This window comes from Protopterus annectens, chromosome 2.part1 (genome assembly GCF_019279795.1).
Source record: "Protopterus annectens isolate FY-2018-M chromosome 2.part1, PAN1.0, whole genome shotgun sequence".
Lineage (NCBI taxonomy): Eukaryota > Metazoa > Chordata > Ceratodontiformes > Protopteridae > Protopterus > Protopterus annectens.
The window spans coordinates 560426707-560447091 of record NC_056729.1 but is presented as its reverse complement, the minus strand read 5'-3'; the positions used below and the strand labels follow the sequence as shown (position 1 = coordinate 560447091).

The window sequence follows — 20385 nt, the reverse complement described above, 5'->3', positions numbered from 1 at the left end:
TTATTCTGGTGTGGCAGCTAAGGATATGTGGGAAGAAAAAACAACAGTACAAGGTAACTAAATGGACCCAACTGGTAAAAAATTAGATCTAGCGAAAGAAAAACAAAAGGTCCAATTGTCTCAAAAATAGAGCACTTTATTTTCACACACACAGCTTTCAGGCCCAAAAGACTCCTTTTCAAAGCAAATTAAAATATGAGAATCATTGCTTCATCTATACAATAAGCCAGCCCCTTAATTACAAAATCAATATGTAAGACGACACTAAAAAGATAATACAAAAACTGAGAAAATGGAAGCTTTGTTATATGGATAGTAAGATAAAATCAATTAAAATGTTTTTAGTCACATTAGTCTTAAACAGAGATTAGGCATATTTTTATCAACCAGAGAAGAAGTTGTGGATAGCAATTAAGAGTTGAAAGACTTAATCTTGGAGGGGCAAACAGCAAGAGTCAAGTGGGATAAGCGGATTTTTCCAGTAGAATAGGGCAACTTGGGATTAACCAATTTGATGGGGTAATTTCAGGGCTACACATTTAAGGCTCCTATACACAGAACAAGCAGAAAAAGTACAGTTTTGTACCGACCATAAATGTAGATGTTCGAATGTATACCCTGCTGCAGTCATCACACTTGGGTTATCCTGTCGTCAGTCGGCCTGAATTCCAAAGTCTTGGTCCGGCGTCAGTTGCTGTCGCTTCTTCCCTGACGTCAGTGTGCCAGGGGTATACAAGAGGCATCCGACGCCATTTTCTTCAGTTTTTCTTGCCCCGGATGTCAGGTGCCCCCCAAAAGGTGGTCAGTAGATAAACGTTTATCACAAACAAAACATCCCTCCAGCTATAAGCAAATACACCACAAAGGTTGTATCAGATTTTAAGGTATTGAAAGGTTTTAGTTAGGTCAGAGGGGATGGAGGGAGGGTAACCTGGACTGCAGCAGGGTATACACTCGAACATCTACATTTATGGTAGGTACAAAACTGTACTATGTTCATCGTGTTACCCTGCTGCAGTCATCACACTTGGGTAGAATCCCAAAGCTAAGGATGGGAGGTGGAGTCAAACAGGGTTAGAGGAGGCTAGAAGGCCCTGCAAAACTGCAGTGGCGAAGCCAGCTATATTCTTAGAGTAAAGTGGTAAGTGATAGTGTTTGGTGAAGGTGTGTACTGAACTCCAAGTTGCAGCTTCCAGAATATCCTTGGTTGGGACCCCCCCTGAGGAAGGCTGTAGATGTAGCTGCTGCCCTGGTAAAGTGGGGCCTTATGCTAGCAGGAACTGGTTTTCCATGGTGGGTGTAGCAAAAACATATGCAATGTCCTATCCATTTGGAAATGGTCAGCCTTTCCTTGTGATGCTGTAGTGTAGGATACAAAAAGCTGGTCAGATTTTCTGAAAATTAGAAGTTATGTACTCACCATAACGTTCCATCTGAGTAGGTGTATTCATTTGTCTGCAACCTGTGGGTTATGGATCCGATATCGGATCCGAACCGGCATAGTTTCCAGCTATGGATCCAAGCTCTCAGCTCCTCCCCTCACCCATAATGCCCTGCTCTACCCTCATGACCTCAGATCGAGTTTGCCAAAGCAACAATACCCTCAAAAGGGTAACCAGTAATATGCAGGAAACTGAAAGGCCAGGGGATAGGAGCGCGGGATGGTTGCAGACAAATGAATACACCTACTCAGATGGAACGTTATGGTGAGTACATAACTTCTAAATCTGAAGTAGGATATTCATTTGTCTGCAACCTGTGGGACAGAGTCCCCAGCTACCTGAATCTTGGGCCATCATGGAAGGATATTCGAGCACCTGAGCCAAAGGATGCTCTACCCCTGGATGCAAGATCCAACTTATAGTGAGAAATAAATGTATGAGACGAAGCCCATGTAGCTGCTGCACAAATATCATCCAGAGGAATCCTAGCCTTGAAGGCTGCTGAGGTAGATACTGACCGGGTTGAATGGGCATGAACACCCTCAAAAGGGCCTTCCTGACGCTTGATAAGCCAATAAAATGCACTGTGAAATCCAGCGGGACAGAGAAACTTTGGAAATTGGCTTGCCCAAATTGAATTTTGCAAAGGAAATAAACAGCTGGTCGGATTGCCTATGACCAGCTGTCCTGTTGAGATAAAATCTTAGTTGCCTGTGAACATCTAGTGAGTGTAGCCTATATTCACCTTTGTTTTCATACTTAGGGAAGAAAACAGGGAGGTTAATAGATTGATTGATGTTTGCTTCAGAAGCGATTTTAGGAAGGAAGGACGGGTTGGTCCTGAGGGACACAGTCCGGATAAAACCAAGTAAGGAGGTTTAGCTGATAAAGCTTGAAGTTCAGAAACTCTCTTGGCTGATGTAATGGCTACCAAAAGGCTGTCTTGTAAGACAAGAATTTGAGGTCCACTGTAGCAGCTGGCTCGAAGGGGAGCGGTCAAGGCCTGTAGGACCAGAGAAAGGTCCCAAGGAGGAACTGCTTGCTTAATAGGAGGCCTGAGAAGGAAAGTACCTTTAAGAAAGGTTTTGCACAATTTGGCTGACATAAGAGGATTAGACTCTTGACCAATGTGATAGTGAGAAATTGCCGCCAGTTGAACTTTGACTGTGGAACTGCTGGCACCATCATTAAAGAGAGAGGTTAGAAAATCAAGCACTACGGGAGAGGAACCGTGAAGGATCTAGGCCTTGCCGCTCCGCCCACACAGAGAAACGTTTCCATTTGCTTTAAACCTTTCTAGTGGCTGGTTTATGAGCCGCCACCAAAATAGCCTTCACCGTGAAGAGATACGGGAGTCCTTATCAAGAGTGGAACTGGACCAGCCAAGCGGTCAGCTTCAGGCTGTCCAGGTTCGGAGGAGGAATGCAGGATGGATGGGATATCAGATCCGATATAGGATCTAGAATCCAAGGAGGGTTCACAGAGTGAGACCTTAGGAAGGGAACCAGATCTGTCGAGGCCAGAACAGCAATGAGAATCATTCTGCAACCCACCTGAGAGGCTTTCTGAAGAACTTGCAGCATCAGAGGCAAGGGTGGATAGGCATACAGAAGACCGGGTGGCCAAGCATGCACCAGAGGGTCTCTTGGGGTACCTCCGGAGGAGGTATCAGAGCGAAAAAACTGTCGCACTTGGTGTTTGAGGGAGAGGCAAAAGATCGCATGAAGGGTTCCCCACCGTGCGAATATGCGTTCGCTACTTGACAATTGAGAGACCACTCGTAAGGGGTCAGAATGGTGCGACTGAGCTTGTCCGCTAGGATGTTGGACCGACCGGAATGCGTTGCTATGAGAAAGCGATTGGTGGAGATTGCCCATTCCCAAACTCTCATGGCCTCTCGACAAAGAGGGTAAGACCTTGTTCCCTTGCTTGTTGATGTACCAGACAACAGACATATTGTCCGACTGAATCGCAATTGTTCCCAAGGGAAGAAAGTCCTGAAGTGCTAGCAACGCTAAGAGCACAGCTCTCATCTCTAGAACATTGATATGCAGTAAGGTCTCTGTATCGCTCCACGTGCCTTGGACTGTCCGGCCATAAAGTGCCCCCACCCGAGGCGGAGGCGTCCGTGGTCACCGTGGCGAGGGAGAAGCACAAAATGGGCGACCTGTGGAGATCCGGGAGTGGAGCCACCACAAGAGGGACCGCTTGCAAGCCTTGCTGATCGCTATGGGATGATACATGGGAGAGCAAGGTAAGACCACTGTACTAAGAGCGTCCACTGTAGAATGCGATATTGAGCCTGGCAAGAGGAAGAAGAGCTATCACGAAGCCATGGACCCTAGAGCCCTCAGGACCAACTCCGCTGGAACAGAACATGAATGGAGAATGGCCCGCACCTGGAGCTGCAGATTCAGAATCCTGTCCGCAGTAAGGAAGGCTCAGAACTCCTTGTGTCTAGTCTGGCCCCTATGAAATCTAAGAGCTGAGTGGGTGCCAGGTTGGACTTTGTATTTATTGTGATGCCCAGAAATGGAGCAAGATGGAGAAAGGAGTCAGAGAAGTAGATGCCTTGTTGGGGTAGGAGCCAGTCGTCCAGGTAGGGAAAGACCTGCACCCCTGAAGCCTCAGGTGGGCCGCTACCACTGCTAGTACTTTGGTAAACACCCTGGGGCTGTGGTGAGACCAAAGGGAAGGACCCGAACTGGTAGTGACTGGCTCCCAGCCGAAGCGGAGAAACCTCCTGGAGCCTGTCCATTAGGATGTGGTAGTACGTCCTTGAGATCTATTGAGCACATCCAGTGGCATTCTCCCAGAAGGAGAATAGATTGTAGAGTGACCATTGAATTTTTCTTTGGGAACTGCCAGATTCAGGAGAGAGGTCTAGGATTGGTCTTAGCTCCCCGTCTTTTTGGCACTAAAAGAACCTGGAGTAGAACCCTGATCCGATCTGGTCTGGGGAACGGGCTGGATGGCTCTTTTCTCTAGCAGATGGCCAATTTCTGCTAAAGCGGCCTCCCTTTGACCGGGTGGTACGTCTGGGAGGGACTGCATCTTTGGAAGGTGAAGGAAAGGAATGTGATATCCCTGGATATGATTTGGAGAACCCAGCGGTCCGATGTTATGGACTCCCATGCCGCTAGGTGCCCAACGTCCCCGACTGCCTCCAGAGTAGAGCAGTCGGGCAGCCCTCAGGGCTGCTGCTGGCCGTTCAGAGAAAGGTTCCCTGGACCCGAAGTTTCTGGGAGCCCCTCTGCCTCTAGGGCGTCCTCCCTGTCCTCCTCTGCCACGGAAGGACTGGTTGTCCGAGCAGGCTGGGACTGCTGCGACTTCGGAACCACATCTTCTTCTGACCCTTTTGGTTCCTAGAATAGGGCCTCTGGGGTGCAGAGAAGCGGATTCCGACGGCAGACAGCGTCTTCCGTCCTTCTCGCTCTGGGTCAACGTCTCATGACGGTCTTGCCAAACAGAGCAGAACCATCAAAGGCGTTATAAGCAGCGCCTTGAAGGGCTCAGAAAAATCGAGTGGCGGAGCCAGGCCTGGCGTCTAGTGACCAGTCCTGTCCCGCAGCTCTAGCGGCGCCTCCGTAGCATGGGAGAGTAGCCGACAGAAGTATTCGTGACTGACCTTAGAGTGGCCATTTTGGTGGAGTGCAGAGCTCTGTCCTCCTCGAAATGGACTCAGGGGATGCAGCGTACTCCTTAATAAGGTCTCGCTGCATCCGAATAATGTGCCAAATAGTTCAGCCCTCACCGAAGGTCGCCGAACTGAACATCCGCTTCCCCAAGCGGTCCATCATCCGAGACTCCTTGCTCGGTGGGTGGACTGAGGGACTCTCCTGAGCCAGTTCCCTCTTTGTGCGCCGCCATCAACATGGCATCTACAGGAGGCCCCTTACTCCAATGGGTCCTGTCAGAAGGCGGGCTAAGGATTTTGTCAGGTCTTTTGGGAATTGGCTCCACGGTGTCCGGTTCCTTCCACGCCCTGGTGGTAATAAGGTCCACCAGGGGTCGGCAGGGGACACCCAAGAGGTAGACGGGCCCGTTTGAATGCCTCCAAGAACACGGACTCGTCCGAGGAAGACTTGGGGCAGACCACCCCTGATACGGAGCATTTCCATGATGTCTCGAAGGAGACATCCTCGGGGTGACCGTGGGAGCCTTCCCTTCCTCCAAGTCCGTGTCTTCAGTGAGAGACTCAGGGAGTCAATGTGCCTCCTTTTGCGTATGCTTGCGAGGAGCCTCCTCTGGGGGCTGTCAGAGGAGTCCTCAGCAGCCATTTGCTCCATAGGAGCAACTTGGGGCACAGAAGCGGGCTGTCCCAGGGGCGGATGGTGGAAGCCTGGCCCAGTGCAGAGGAGCGGGGCGGCGAAGCAAGTGCCGGGGTCCGGAGACCCTCAACAGAGCCCTCTCCACTACATCAAAGCCGAAGGAGCCGACCTCGACCAAAGGATCCGACAATCGGCTCCCCTCGGATCCGAAGAGTGGATCGGAGCGGCGCGAAGCACTCGGATCCGGGGACAGTGCGCTCCGACACAGACGGCGCGAAGGAGCACTGATCCCCGGATCCGGCTTCGGATCCAGGCTCCGAGATCGGGTCCAGCACTTTCGAGGGCATGGTCGGATCCGAAGTACCCAGTACTATCGGATCCGACCTCCCCTCGGCTGCTCGGCTCCAGCTGCTCGAACCCCGAAGCGGGTCGGAGAAGGAGCAATAGGCTTGAAAAGGGTGTTGAGCTCCCGAGGGAGGCAAACACTCCCATCTGCATCTGGGCCTGGATGAACCTTCGCATCATCCGGTCCAGATCAGCATCGAGCTATGGTAGATCTCGGCGAGGCTACCGAGGTAGGCCTGGAATGCCTCCTCGATAGCCTCGCGAGATCGGGTCTCCTCCTCCTCAGGACCCGGTGAGAAGCACACAGGTGACCGGAGCCGAGAAGGAGGAGAGCCAACAGGAAGCCGGGAGAAGCCAGCTTGGCAGGCGGGGCGAAACAGAGGTCTCGGCCCGCCGCTTGTGGTGCTTCTCCTCCGGTCCTTCTTAGCATCCCTCTCCTGTCCTGAAGCGGGAGTTTGAGTCCCAGGAGCAGGAGGGGTGCTACAGGAACAGCTGCAGCCCCCAGGAGTCCCGAAGGAGCGGAGGTCGAGCCGAGTCCGGCGGTAAAAGACCCGCCAGGACCAGCTTGGACCTCCGCTCCTCAGTGCCCTGGGGTTGAACCCTGCACAAATGGAACAGCCAGATGTGAGGTGTTCAACCCCAAGACACACCGAGTGTGGCCATCAGCCGGTGAGAGCTTATGGCCACACTCGAGCATTTAGAAAAGAATGACTTAGGCTGGTCAGCCATAGTCAAACTTCCCAAAAGTTACAGAAGTAACTTAAAAAACTAAAACAAGCACACAGGCCTCACACACACTCTACGCAGCGAGGGAGGGAATAAAAACACTACTGTAAATAAATTTAAACTAAAACAGTCAATACAAGGGAACCTACAACTTTCACACAAAAGTTTAAAGAAAGCAAAAAATTTCAATTTTTTTAACAAGAAAATACCACTTAGCTGAGAGCTAAAGAAACCACATCCAGTTACCAGCGCGGCAAACAAGATCTGAGGTCATGAGGGTAGAGCAGGGCATTATGGGTGAGGGGAGGAGCTGAGAGCTTGGATCCATAGCTGGAAACTATGCCGGTTCGGATCCGATATCGGATCCATAACCCACAGGTTGCAGACAAATGAATATCCTACTTCAGATCCTTAGTTTTATCCAAGTAGTAAAGTAGTTGCCTGTGAATGTCCAAGGAATGCAGGAGTCTTTCTCCTTTGTTCTGTGGATTTGGAAAGAAGGTGGGTAAATGGATGGTTTGATTTAGAGCCACACTGGATACCACCTTAGGCATAAAAGAGTGGTTAGTTCGTAGAGAAACTCTGTCTTGAAGAAAAATAGTCTCTACTGCCATTAGTGCCTGAAGCTCTGAGACTCTTCTGGCTGAAGTAAATGCTAGGAGCAGGGCAGTCTTTCATGATATAAACTTTAAGTCAGCTGAGAAAGCTGGTTCAAAAGGAGGTAGCGTAAGTTTTTCCAGAACAAAACTGAGGTCCCAAGTTGGTGTTGGTGCTCTCCTGGGAGGCATAATGTTTTTGGCCCCTGAGAAACTGCCTTAGAAGTGGATGTGAAAATAAGGGAGGATACGTGTTGTAGTGAGCTGAAATAGCTGAGGCGTGGATTTTAATAGATGAAAAAGAAAGGCCTTTGTTTAACATCTCAGTTAAATATTGTATAATCTGAGGTATGTCCGGCTGAAGGGTATTTTGGCCTTTAGCTTGGTTCCAGGCGCAAAACCGTTTCCATTTGTCTGAGTAGGCTTTCCTGGTGCTGGGCCTCCAAGCTTCCAGAATAACCTCCATAACAGCTTGTGAAAGAGGAGCTGGCTGGTTGCTTAGGTGATTTGCCATGCAGCCAAATTTAAGGTTTTGAGCTGGCTGTGTAGGATCTGACCGTCTTGCTGTGTTAGCAGATGAGGAATTTGAGGTAAAATCCATGGTGGGCCCTGGCCCATATTCCTTAATAGTGGGTACCAGTGCTGGCGTGACCAGTCTGGGGCAATGAGTATCATTCGGGGTCTCTCCATCCGGACTTTCAGCAGCACCTTTGTGAGAAGGGGCAATGGAGGGAAGGCATATACTGTCAGCATTTTCCAACTGAATGAGACTGCGTCCACTTTCCAAGCTTGATGGTGAAATGTCCTTGTGCAAAATTTTATTAGCGGATAGTTTTGGGGGCTGGCAAACAGGTCTATGTCTGGGTGCCCCCATTTTTGAGTTATCATTGCAAATACTTGTGGATCCAGTTTCCACTCGTGGGGATCCATGATGTTTCTGCTTAGGTCGTCTGCCAATGTGTTCTTTTTTCCTGGCAGGAATTGAGCTTGTAATTGAACTTGGTAAGCCAGTGCTGTGTTCCACAAGGTCATTGCTTGCCTGCATAGAGGGTAGGAGTGTGTACCTCCTTGTTTGTTTATGTACCACATTACTGTGGTGTTGTCTGTCCTTATTGTAAGCTGTCCTGGATGTAAGAGGTTCTTGATGGCTGTCAGGGCATTCTGTACAGCTAGCATTTCTTTTTGATTAATGTGCAGATTCCTTTGATCTGCAGTCCATATGCCTTGAACACACTGTCCTGGCATGTGCGCCCCCCAAGCATAGTCCGATGCATCTGTTGTCACAGTTTGTCTGGCTGGTGGTAAGGTGAAAAGCTGACCCTTGTTGAGGGGACATGCCTGTGACCACCAAAGAAACTCTTGTTGAAGGCAGGGAATGAGAGGTATCATTGTTTCCAAGCCGTAGCTGTGTTGAGTCCATACGCTTTTTAGGTACCATTGTAATTTCCTCATATGCAGTTTTGCAAATGGTATTAGTAGTATGCAAGATGCCATGAAGCCCAAGGCCTGCAGAATTTTTCTTACAGGGAGTTGGGTCTTTGTTGCCACTGTTTTGAAGTATTGAGTTAGTTGTAGTTTGTCTGGCATCAGATAAGCCATCTGGGCCGTTGTATTCAACCTGGCACCCAGGAATGTCATATTTTGTGAGGGCACTAGTTTTGATTTCTTTTCGTTTACTGTGTACCCTAGGCAACTTAGAAGGTGTTTTACAAATGCCAGATGTTGTAAGAGAAAGTCCTTGCTTTCTGCTTGGATGAGGCAGTCGTCCAGGTATGGGTATATTTGAATTCCTCTTTGTCTGCAGTATGCAATTACTGGTGCCAGGCATTTTGTGAAGACCCTGGGCACAGTAGATAAGTCAAAGGGCAGTGCAGAGAATTGGTAATGGGTTGAACCTGCAATGAAAATGAGGTATCTTCTGCAATTTTGTCTGATAGGGACATGCAGGTATGCCTCCTTGAGGTCCAACGTTACTAGCCAAGCTTTCTTGCCCAACATGGGAAGAAGCTGCTGTAGTGTTAGCATCTTGAATTTGGGTACTTGCAAGAAGGTGTTTAGAATTGAAAGGTCCAGAATGGGTCTCCAAGCATTGTCCTTTCTGGGGACTAGAAAGAGCCTTGAGTAAAATCCTTGGCCTTGTTCCTGTGTAGGTACCAGCTGAATGGCTCTCATGTCCTTGAGAGCTGTAATTTGTTTTTGTGCCTTGATTTTGTGGCAGGTTTGGCATTCCTTTGCTCCTTGGCAAGGTGTGGAAAAGGAATCTGTATCCTTGTGAGATAATGTCTAGGACCCATTTGTTCTTTGTGACGATGCGCCAGTTGTCTGCAAAAAGTGCTAATTTTCCTCCCACGGGAGCTGCCAAGAGAGTTTTGCTTGTCAGTTTGAGGTGTAAGTCATTGTGTTTGCCTTCTAGTAGTTTGGGACCTGTCTTCTCCTCCCTTCTGTGTTGCAGTGCCCCATTGGCGAGGTTTGTAAGGGATTTGTGCTTGTCCTCTGCCCCTTGGGCGCCTGTATTTACCCCTCTGTGGTCTGTCAGAAGCTGGAAAGGACCAATTTTTTTGTTGGCCAATTTCTGCTGAAGCGTGGGGGCTGTACCTGTAAGAAATCTTTGACCATCTGCACAGATTTTGCCTTATCCTCCATTTTCTTTAAAACCTCTTCTGCTTTAACCCCAAATAAGACATCCTGCTGTAAGGGTGCATCTAGTAACTTTGCTTTAACATGATCAGACAGAGTTTGTTCCTTTAACCAAGCATGCCTATGTATAACAGACCCTGTAACAGCTGTTCTACAGGAAGCTTCCAAGGAATCAAATCCACATTGTAAAGTATGTTTGCCCACTTGTTCAGCTGCATGCAACAGATCCTGCATTTCCTTGAATTCAGACTGTTGAGGGTGCGTGCTCATCTTTGTTTTATTTGAGGCATTAGGAATTGCTGGTATTTAAGCATGTGAAATTGACAATTTAGTGCTCTCATAGCCAGAGTAGCTGAGGTGTAAACCTTCTTCCCCCACCTATCTAGTGCTCTGGAGTCCCTTTCAGAGGGTACAGGATTTTTAGCCATAGAAGCCATAGCCCCTTTGGGACCCTGGGAGATTGTCTCTGGATCAGCAACAGGGCTTTTGTAAAGGAATTTGTGTGAGTCAGGCACTTTATAGTATCTATCTGGTTTGGCTGGAGCAGGAGGCAGAGAATCTGGATTTAGACTAGATTCTAAGTAAACCTCATCCACAATGTCTTAAACTGGGGGGATAGCAAGTGGTCTGTGCTGGGGAGTAAAAGAAACTCTCTGAGCCTTTTCTTTGAGTCGGAGTAGTCCTGACCTTTCCAGTGGAAATGTTCCCTCATGGTATGTAAGGTTTCCCCAAAGGAATAGTCTTCAGGAAGAGAAGCTGAGGGAATGGAATCTTCAGCATCAGAATCTTCATAAGGGGGAAAGGAGTAATCCTGTTCCTCAGAGGAGCCGGAGGAAATAGACACTTGATCAGAGGTGGCATAATCCTCCTCTTGTCTAGGCCTTTTGACGGGGGGGGGGGTTGGGAATCCCTGATTAAAGAAATCAAATCTTCAGCCATTTTAAGCATCTGTTTCTTAGGCATGGGGCCTTGAACTGGAGACTGAAGTGCAGTCTTTTTTTGGTTTTAGTGGAGTCTTAAGCTTAGCATAAGATTTTATGGTGAGAGTAGTCGGTCTGAAGACACCTTCTGAAACCGAAGGCGTTTCTACAGCATCGGTTTCTCCTTCTGCAATGTCGTCGGTAGGGCCTAAAGGAAATGTCTGCGTCGGCCTAGAACTCTCTGCTAGAGAATCCGAAGCGGTCTGGGGTTCCAATTCTGCAGTAGCCAGGGGCTGCATAGGCGCCTCACTGAAAACCGGAGAACCGGCGACCGGCCCAGCCGAGGCCTCAGAGTCTGGCTTGGATCTAGGCTGCCTGTCTTTATCTTTGCAGTTTTTATGCACGCCGGTAGTCGGTTGCTCCGACGGCACAGTGTAATTAAACTTCCTACCAAAGTAGTGTCGTGCGAAATCAAAGCGTCGCTTTATAGTTCGCTTATTGAACCTAGCACAAAACCGACAACCAGTGACATCGTGGTCTGGGCCTAGGCAAGGTATACAATAAGAATGAAAGTCCTTATGAGGTATTTGCTTCCCACAAGAAATGCAATTGTTAACTTTTTCTGACATCGGACTGAGGCAAGAAAAGGTTCCCCAACGGGGTACTTAGCTTTGAAGACTTCGGACTGAAACTCTATTAGAAAATCTCAGGTGTCGGCCGACCGGCACTTGCGAACTGCTTCTGCTTCGGGCACCGCGCAGCAAGAAAGACTGAAGAAAATGGCGTTGGATGCCTCTTATATACCCCTGGTGCACTGACATCAGGGAAGAAGCAACAGCAACCGACGCCGGACCAAGACTTTGGAATTCAGGCCGACTGTGGGACTGCCTGACTACAGGATAACCCAAGTGTGATGACTGCAGCAGGGTAACACGATGAATATCTATAATTCAAAGTGGAAAGGGATGATGATGAAATGGGCAAGGTCTAGAAACAAGGAGAGAGAGAGATTTTGCTTGCAGGCCTTTAAGGACAACAATAATCATGCAGAATATTATATCCATAGTTTAACAGAAAGTATACTAAGACCTAAGCCAACAAGGTAAGGGAGAAAGGAGATCCTGCCAATAAGGATAACTGCAATTAAAGATATTGACAACTGGCAAGAGGGGGCTGGAATTTCTTGCAGAAAACAAACAAAGGAACCCAGGTACTGGGAGCAAATAAGAGAGGGAAATATGATAGAATGGGAAGATGCCAATAATTTATCTCGACTGCAGGTCAGAGACTGCCTTCTATATGAAATATTGATAGAGTATAAGCAGAGAGAAAGAAATGGGGGGGGGTCCTAAAACGAAAGACCAGCACTGGTAGAGTTTTTAGTAGAATCTAAAAAAGAAGCTGCCATTATAAAAAAGGAACAATTAGTACAGCATATAAAATATTGCACGAGAATTACAAGAATCAATCAAAAGAGGTTAGAGAGGATTGGGAAGAGAGAATGGATAAGTAATTCACAAAGAAACAATAGGAGGATATAGGTATGTCTCCCAAAAATGCAACAATTCAGAACATTTAGGCTTTTTGCTTGGAAATGTTTACATAGATATTTTTATACCCAAAGCAGACAGCAAATATTGGACTGATGATGGGGAAGAAAGACGTTAATTGGGAACATATTTTCTGGGACTGCTGCAAGTTGGTGGACTTTGAAGGATTCCTTGCAGGATGCACTGTCAGAGATGCTGGGTGGGCAGACTAGTATGAATAGGAAGATGATTATTTCTGAGTTATGATGCAGAATTGGTATTGCCTAGATATGGTAAAGCCTTGTTGTACCCAATTATTGTGGCTGCCAAAAAAGCAATTATTAGAAAATGGAAATCAAAATCTAAACCGCCTATACTAGAAGTGGCAAATATATTAACATAAATAATATAACTGGAATGAAGAACTTTAAAAAAGGGGAGGAGCAAACTACATAGTAAAAAATGGGAATTGTGGAAACAATACATACAGGGGAGGAATGAGGTTTAAAAAGAAGGCAGGACTTAAACACTACATATCTCACTTGACAAAAATGATTAGGCAGATTATAAGTAATGTACATTGTTTGCAACTGTGTGTGTCAGTATGGTTTGTGAGGTAAAATGCTTACAACTAGGATTGTGTTGGTGTGGTTTGTTTTCATTTATACAAATGTATGACTGCCTATGTCATGAGTGACTGCTTAATAAAGATGCTTCTTGTTTAAAAGAGGCAGGAATTTAATTTATGTAATGTTGCTTAGGTTATATGGTATATAGCAATGTATGTGAAGTACGTTGTTGTCTTTCGGTTTTTCTCGGTTAGGGGTCGCCACAGCGGAACTCCGGTCCGCTAATGATTGGCAGCAGATTTTCACGGTGCCGAGTTGCCAGCTCGACGCCCAACCTTCAACGAAGGCACGCCCATTCACGCATGTCTTTCGGAATGCCACTCGACCCACGGGGAGGACATGCAGAAGTATAACGTTTGCAAAAGTGAATTTGTTAATACAGTCCGACTACATTTATACAAATGCAAATTAGACTGTGTCAAATGATACTTCAATAAGAGTGATTAAAAAAAAAAAAGTCCAGTGGTGGAAGACTCCATCTTAACAGGAATTTTCTTGGTTGGCGTTAACAAATAATGGCTAGCATAAACAAAGTGCACCAGTGGTAAAAATGTTTTTGCTCATTAGTGTTGCTAATACAAAATCCATGAAACATAATGCAGAAGAAAATATATTCAACATAATGTAATAGACTATAAAGATGAAATATTTTTATGTAAGGAAATGTGAAAACTGGCTATGGTCAACATAATGCAGACTCACATCTGTTCATACTTTGCAGAAACTACATTTATACACCAGTGCAAAGAAACACAAGACTGTGTGATGATACCATCTTACTCCTGTACGTAATTGCTACTGAACAGTAAACGCATTTAATCATGTCTCACATTACATAAATCAGCTATACACGAACTGTAGCCAGTTATCTCATTCCTGTACTTAATATTTTTGTATTTGTCAAATTATTTTCAAAGCGTAAATACAAGCCCAAAAGTAGGAGTTAAACTTACAAACTCAGCAGATGTTTTTGGAATAAGATAAGGGTCATCCTGGAATAAGTAATGAGCAGCAGTGGGATCCTAAAAGGAGAAAAAACATTGTAAACCAACATCCATCCAACAAAAATCATTAAAATAAAACTTACTATTGTAGTTCTAGAGAGTGTTAAGGCAAACGTCTACAGCGCAGCTCTAGCTGTGAGAGAGAAAAATCAGTGCCACTGAAGAAGCCAATGAAAAACTAAGGATACAGTTTTTTAATGTCTCCCATTTTCTAATATACTAATAATGTATAAAGGCAGAAACATGGCTACAGAAACAAAACACAGGTTTGCATTCCAAAACAGAGAGACACTTGCAGAACACAAATGCACACAAGCTCATAAACTGCACTGCACATTCACAAAAGAAATATACAAAGGGAATAATACTGTCAAGCATAAACATTTTCACCAGCACAGTCTATACAAAACTTTTCAGAATGGTCACAAGTTGTGCTGTGTAGCTTACAGCATCTATTACTGTAAATGCATTAGATGCAGACAAGAGGAGGAGGAAGGGCCAAAAAGATGACAAGCAAGTAGAACACATGGATATATAATGACACACTAGAGTGTGATTAACAAGATCTACTTACTCTATTCACAGTAGATGCAAGTGCCTGTAGAACTGCTAACTTATCCCTGAAAAGAGAACAGTACAAATTAAAGTTAGGAGACAACACAGAAAAGCACCCAAACCAAAAAATACACAAAAGCATAGTTCCATAAAAGCTAGCCATCCTGCTTCACTGATTCTGTAAATATTGAAAAGGTTGTATAAAACTACAAACAAAAAAACAGTATAAAGGAGAAAGCATACTCAAACAAATAATTTACTTGCACTTGTGTTAAATCTGAAAGAGACGATCTAAACTCAATATAAATACTAAAGTCAAATGCCTTTTAACAGCTCAGCACCTAAAAATTCACAGGTTACAATCCCGCATTTTGCAGTAATAAAGCACTACAGCTTCTTCTCCTGCTTTCTGTTACTGTTGCATTAAATTAGAGCAGAAACAAAAACATTATCACTAACAATCCTCTTGACCATGCTTGCAGTGACACAGTAAGAAGGAAGCTGGGAATGTCAATGAGGATGGGCCTACTTCTCCGGCATGTTACACAAGTACGTAACTTTCATACCTGGCATGAGAACTTCCTTTCCCTGATAACAAAAAGACAAGGCTACACGCCTGTCCTGTGTGATCATCTTCATGGGAATATACCAATAATAACTATGGACCCTAAGGAAGGCGGAAAAATAGAAATCACACCTAGCTTGTAGTTTACATTTAATGAGCCTCTGCCACAAATAGACTAGGTAGACTGCACAGGCTTAATGTGCTTTTCACAACAAAATGTACTCAAATCAAACACCTGGCTAAAAGATATTTTTGAAATATTAGAGGCCAATTTCTAATCAGAAAAATTTTTTGAAGTCTTTCTGATGGATTTGGTCCTCTCAGAAAATAAATCTGACCTTCTGCGGGCACCCATATAATGCAACAATTAACCTTTTCTAACTAAGCTATCAGAGATGGCTAGCTGACACTACGGAGTGGCAGATTCATGTTGCTGGCGACCTTGGACACAAAATTGTGGCTTAGTTTAAAATGGCAACAGCTGTTTTTTTTGTTTTTTCTTTTTCTTTTTTTTTATTTGTGACCTCCAGTGCTAGGCGATCCATCAGCCTCTTCCCAACCAAAGCATCCACTTGCTCCCTATCAAAGATCAAAGGGGAGACAGAGCCAGGCAACACTGGCCATGAAATAGACAGCCATCAGAGGTGGTTCAACTTTTTCTGCTTTTATCCCATTCCCCCGCAATCACTTGGCAAAATGCCACAGAGGGAAATGCAAAGGGCTGATGGTGGAGGCTGACCCCTCCTTTTGGCAAAGCACATTCCCTCCAAGCAGCTCTACCCTCCCTAAGGAGCACAAATAAAACAAAGGTCTCAGTGGTCACAGACAGGGAAAAGTACAGTTTTGTACCTACCATAAATGTAGATGTTCGAGGATCCACATTGCTGCAGTCATAACCTGTGGGTAGTCCGCTGTCCTCGGTCGGCCCGAATACCAAAGAGCTAGGCTGGCGTCGGTCACTGTCGCCTAGAGTTGACGTCAGTACGTAGTAGTACTTAAGCGCATGACCGACGCCATATCCTCAGTCTTTCTTGCCCCAGAGGTCAGAAGGCCTAAAAATGAAGGCCAAAACTAAAGTAGTAAAACCCAACAACCATCAGTGTGGAAAAAAGAGAATCCCCAAAAAGAAACCCAGCAACCACAACTATAGAGGGGAAGGAGGGAGGGATAATTGGACTGCAGCAATGTGGATCCTCGAACATCTACATTTATGGTAGGTACAAAACTGTACTATGTTCTTCGTCTCATATTGCTGCAGTCATAACCTGTGGGTAGAATCCCAAAGCAAAGGAAAAGGGAGGCTGGCAAACTACAAAGCATTAGGAGCTGCTAACATGCACTGCAAAACTGCAGTGGCAAACCCAGCCCTGGACTTGGAATAAAGAGGGAGATGATAATGCTTAGTAAAAGTGTGTACTGAACTCCAAGTAGCTGCCTCCAAAATATCCTTAGTAGCTACACCCCTTAGAAAAGTAGTAGAAGTGGCAGTAGCCCTAGTAGAATGAGGTCTGATCCCAGCAGGAACATCCTTCCCATAATGAGAATAACAAAAAGCAATACAATGACCAATCCACTTTGAAATAGTCTGCTTTGAAACAGATTTCCCTTGTGAATTCAAGGCAAAGGAAACAAATAACTGTTGAGTCTGTCTGAACTCCTTAGTTCTGTTCAAATAGTAATGTAACTGCCTGTGGATATCCAAAGAATGCAAGACTTTTTCCCCTTTATTTTGGGGATCAGCATAAAAAGTAGGCAAATGAATAGACTGGTTCAAGGCCACATTAGAAACCACTTTAGGCATAAAAGTAGGGTTAGTCCAAGAAACTCTATCCTTATGAAATATCAAAAGGGTTCAACTGCCATGAGTGCCTGCAATTCAGATACCCTCCTAGCAGAAGTAATGGCCAACAAAAAGCAGTCTTCCAGGACAAAAACTTCAGTTCAGACGTAGCTGCAGGTTCAAAAGGAGGTAAAGTAAGTTTTTCCAAAACAAAATTGAGATCCCAGGAAGGAGTAGGAGCTCTACGTGGGGGTCTTATATTCTTTGCCCCTCTAAGAAATTGTTTGAACAAAGGATGAGAAAATAAAGGAGTGTCACAATCATAGTGAGCAGAAATGGCTGCAGCATGAACCTTCACAGAAGAGAATGACAAACCCTTGTCCAATAATTCAGTAAGATACTGTAGTGCAAAACTCAAATTAAGCACTGAAACATCAAAACCCTTTGCAGTGCTCCAAAGAAAAAATCTCTTCCATTTATCAGCACAAACTTTTCTAGTGCTAGGCCGCCTGGCTTCCAAAATGACATTCAAAACCTGTTGAGGAAGCTGAGACCCAACCGGCTCCATCACAGAATACGCCAGGCTGTCAGATGGAGGGACTGCACCTGAACATTGAGAAAATGATTGTTTGACTGGGACAACAAATGAGGAACCTGTGGCAGAAGCCAAGGAGGCTCCTGGATTAAACTCCTCAGCAGAGGATACCAATGCTGACTTGGCCAATCTGGTGCTATTAGAATCATGCAAGGCTTGTCCTGCCTGACTTTCAAGAGTACCCTGGGAAGAAGAGGCAGAGGAGGAAAAGCATAAACGTGAAGGTTGTTCCAAATGAAAGATAGAGAATCCACTTTCCAAGCATCTGGGTGGAACATCTTTGTGCAAAATTTTGGAAGTTGAAAATTCAGTGGAGAAGCGAACAGATCTATGTCTGGAGTTCCCCAAGCCATAGTCAATTGTTTGAAAACCTGAGGATCCAGTTTCCACTCGTGGGGATCCACAATTTGCCTGCTCAATATATCTGCTAGGGAGTTCTGAGCTCCTGGCAGAAACCGTGCTTGAAGATTGATTCGAAAACTCAGAGCAGTCTCCCACAAAATCATTGCTTGCCTGCAAAGAGGGTAGGAATGGGTTCCCCCCCTGCTTGTTGATGTACCACATGACTGTTGTGTTGTCTGTTTGAATCAACACCTGTCCCGGCTGAAGCAGGTCCTTGAAGGCCCTCAAAGCAAACTGAACTGCTAACATCTCCTTCATCTTGATATGCAAATGTAGTAGTTTGGGAGGCCACATGTCTTGTATCCATTTCCCTTTGAAGTGTGCTCCCCAAGCCAAGTCCGAGGCATCCGTTGTTAGGATCTGACTCGCCTCTGGTCGGGTCACAGAGAGTCCCTTGTTTAGGTGACATTCCTGAGCCCACCACAAGAATTCCTTCTGGATGCAAGGTATAATCCGAATAACAGTGTCCAAACCGTGGCAGTGTTGAGTCCACACACTTTTGAGATACCATTGTAGCTTCCTCATATGCAGTTTGGCATTGGGAAGTACTAGAATGCAAGATGCCATGAACCCCAAGGCTTGAAGGACTGTCCTTGCAGTCAGCCTGGACATTACTGATAACTGCTGGAAGTAAAGATGAAGAGTTCCTTGTGTGTCCGGGGTCAGAAATGCCATCTGAGAAGATGTATTCAGTCTCACACCCAGAAAGCACATGTCCTGAGAGGGTACTAGACTGGACTTTATTTCGTTCACAGAATACCCTAAGCACCTTAAAACTGCCATTACATACTTGAGATGTTGTAGTAATAGGTCATTGTTTTGAGCCAGAATCAGGCAATCGTCCAGATAAGGGTAAATTTGTATTCCTCTCTGTATGAAGAAAGCAATCACAGGAGCCAGAACTTTTGTGAATACCCTGGGCGCAGTAGATAAACCAAAAGGGCAATGCAGAGAACTGATAATGCGAAGTACCAGCCCGAAATCTCAGGAATCTCCTGCAACTGGGCCTGATAGGAATGTGAAGATAGGCCTCTGAGATCCAGGGTTACCATCCAGTGATCTTTGCCTAGCATAGGCAGAAGTTGTTGTAATGTTAACATCTTGAACTTTGGAATGTCTAGGTAGGTATTGAGAATGGACAAATCCAGAATTGGCCTCCAAGTGTTTCCTTTCTTTGGCACTAGGAAAAGACGGGAATAAAATCCTAGGCCTACTTCTGACGGAGGGACCACCTGAATTGCCTCCATCTGCAAAAGCAGAGAAATTTGCTCCCTTGCCTCCAGCCTTTGTTGAGGAGGCACATCCGGTATGCCTTTGAAAGGAGGAAAAGTGTGAAAATAAAATTTGTAACCTCGATTTATTACATCCAACACCCATTGGTCCTGGGTGACCAAATTCCAGTTTTGTTTGAAAAGTCCCAACTTTCCTCCTAGAGGAGCTGCCAGTAAAGAAGGGTCTGGCAGTGGAAGATACAGGTCATTGGGTCTGCTTACGAAAGGGCTGACCCCTGCCTTCACCAGAAGACTGTGCAGGAGAGCTCCAAGTCCTAGGCCTGAAAGAACCCTGAGCGTGAGCCCTGCCTCTTCCACGTCTAGACCTGCCCTTAGACTGATAATCAGAAGAAGGATAAGACCATCCTCTAGCAGGCCAATTCCTACTAAACTTAGGGGCCTGCACTTGCATAAAATCCTTGGCCGTCTGCATAGACTTAGCCTTATCTTCCATCTTTTTCAAAACTGATTCCACAGGAGGGCCAAAAAGTACTTCAGATTGAAGAGGAGCATCCAAAATCCGAGCCTTAACATGCTCTGACAAATTTTGATCTTTAAGCCAGGCATGTCTACGAAGAACTGAACCTGTAGCAGCCACCCTGGATGAAGCCTGAAGAGCATCAAAACCACACTGCAGAGAATGTTTGCCAACTTGATCTGATGCATGAACCAACTCCTGGAGCTCCTTACACTCTATACCCTCAGATAAAGCATCCACCTTAGATTTAAATTGGCCTAACAAAAAATTCTGATACTTCAGCATATGAAATTGGCAATTCAAAGCCCTCATAGCTAACGTAGAGGAGGTATACACTTTTTTCCCCCACCTATCTAACGCTCTAGAATCCTTATCCAAAGGAACTGGATTCTTAGTCACAGAAGCCCTAACACCCTTCGGACCTTGAATAATAGTTTCCGGATCAGCTCTAGGACTCTTGTACAAATACTTATGTGCTTCTGGAACTCTGTAATACCGGTCAGGTTTAACAGGGGCCGGAGGCAAAGAATCAGGATTAAGGGAAGATTCAGAACAAACATCCTGAACAACATCTAAGACAGGAGGAATAGCCAAGGGCCTATGTTGTGGCAGAAACAAAAATTCCCTAAGCCTTTTCCGA

The 20385-nt window shown here is 45.6% G+C and overlaps 1 protein-coding gene across 1 annotated transcript in view; it reads right to left on the bottom strand.

Annotated features, from left to right (window-relative positions):
- PTCD3 (pentatricopeptide repeat domain 3) overlaps positions 1 to 20385 on the bottom strand; it is a 1733015-nt gene that overhangs the window by 1634385 nt on the left and 78245 nt on the right. Inside the window, exons 4-5 of the mRNA XM_044063464.1 lie at positions 14674 to 14719; positions 14049 to 14117 (exon numbers count right to left, since the gene is read on the bottom strand). Coding sequence (XP_043919399.1) covers positions 14049 to 14117; positions 14674 to 14719 — 115 coding nt within the window. The remainder of the gene's footprint in view (positions 1 to 14048; positions 14118 to 14673; positions 14720 to 20385) is intronic.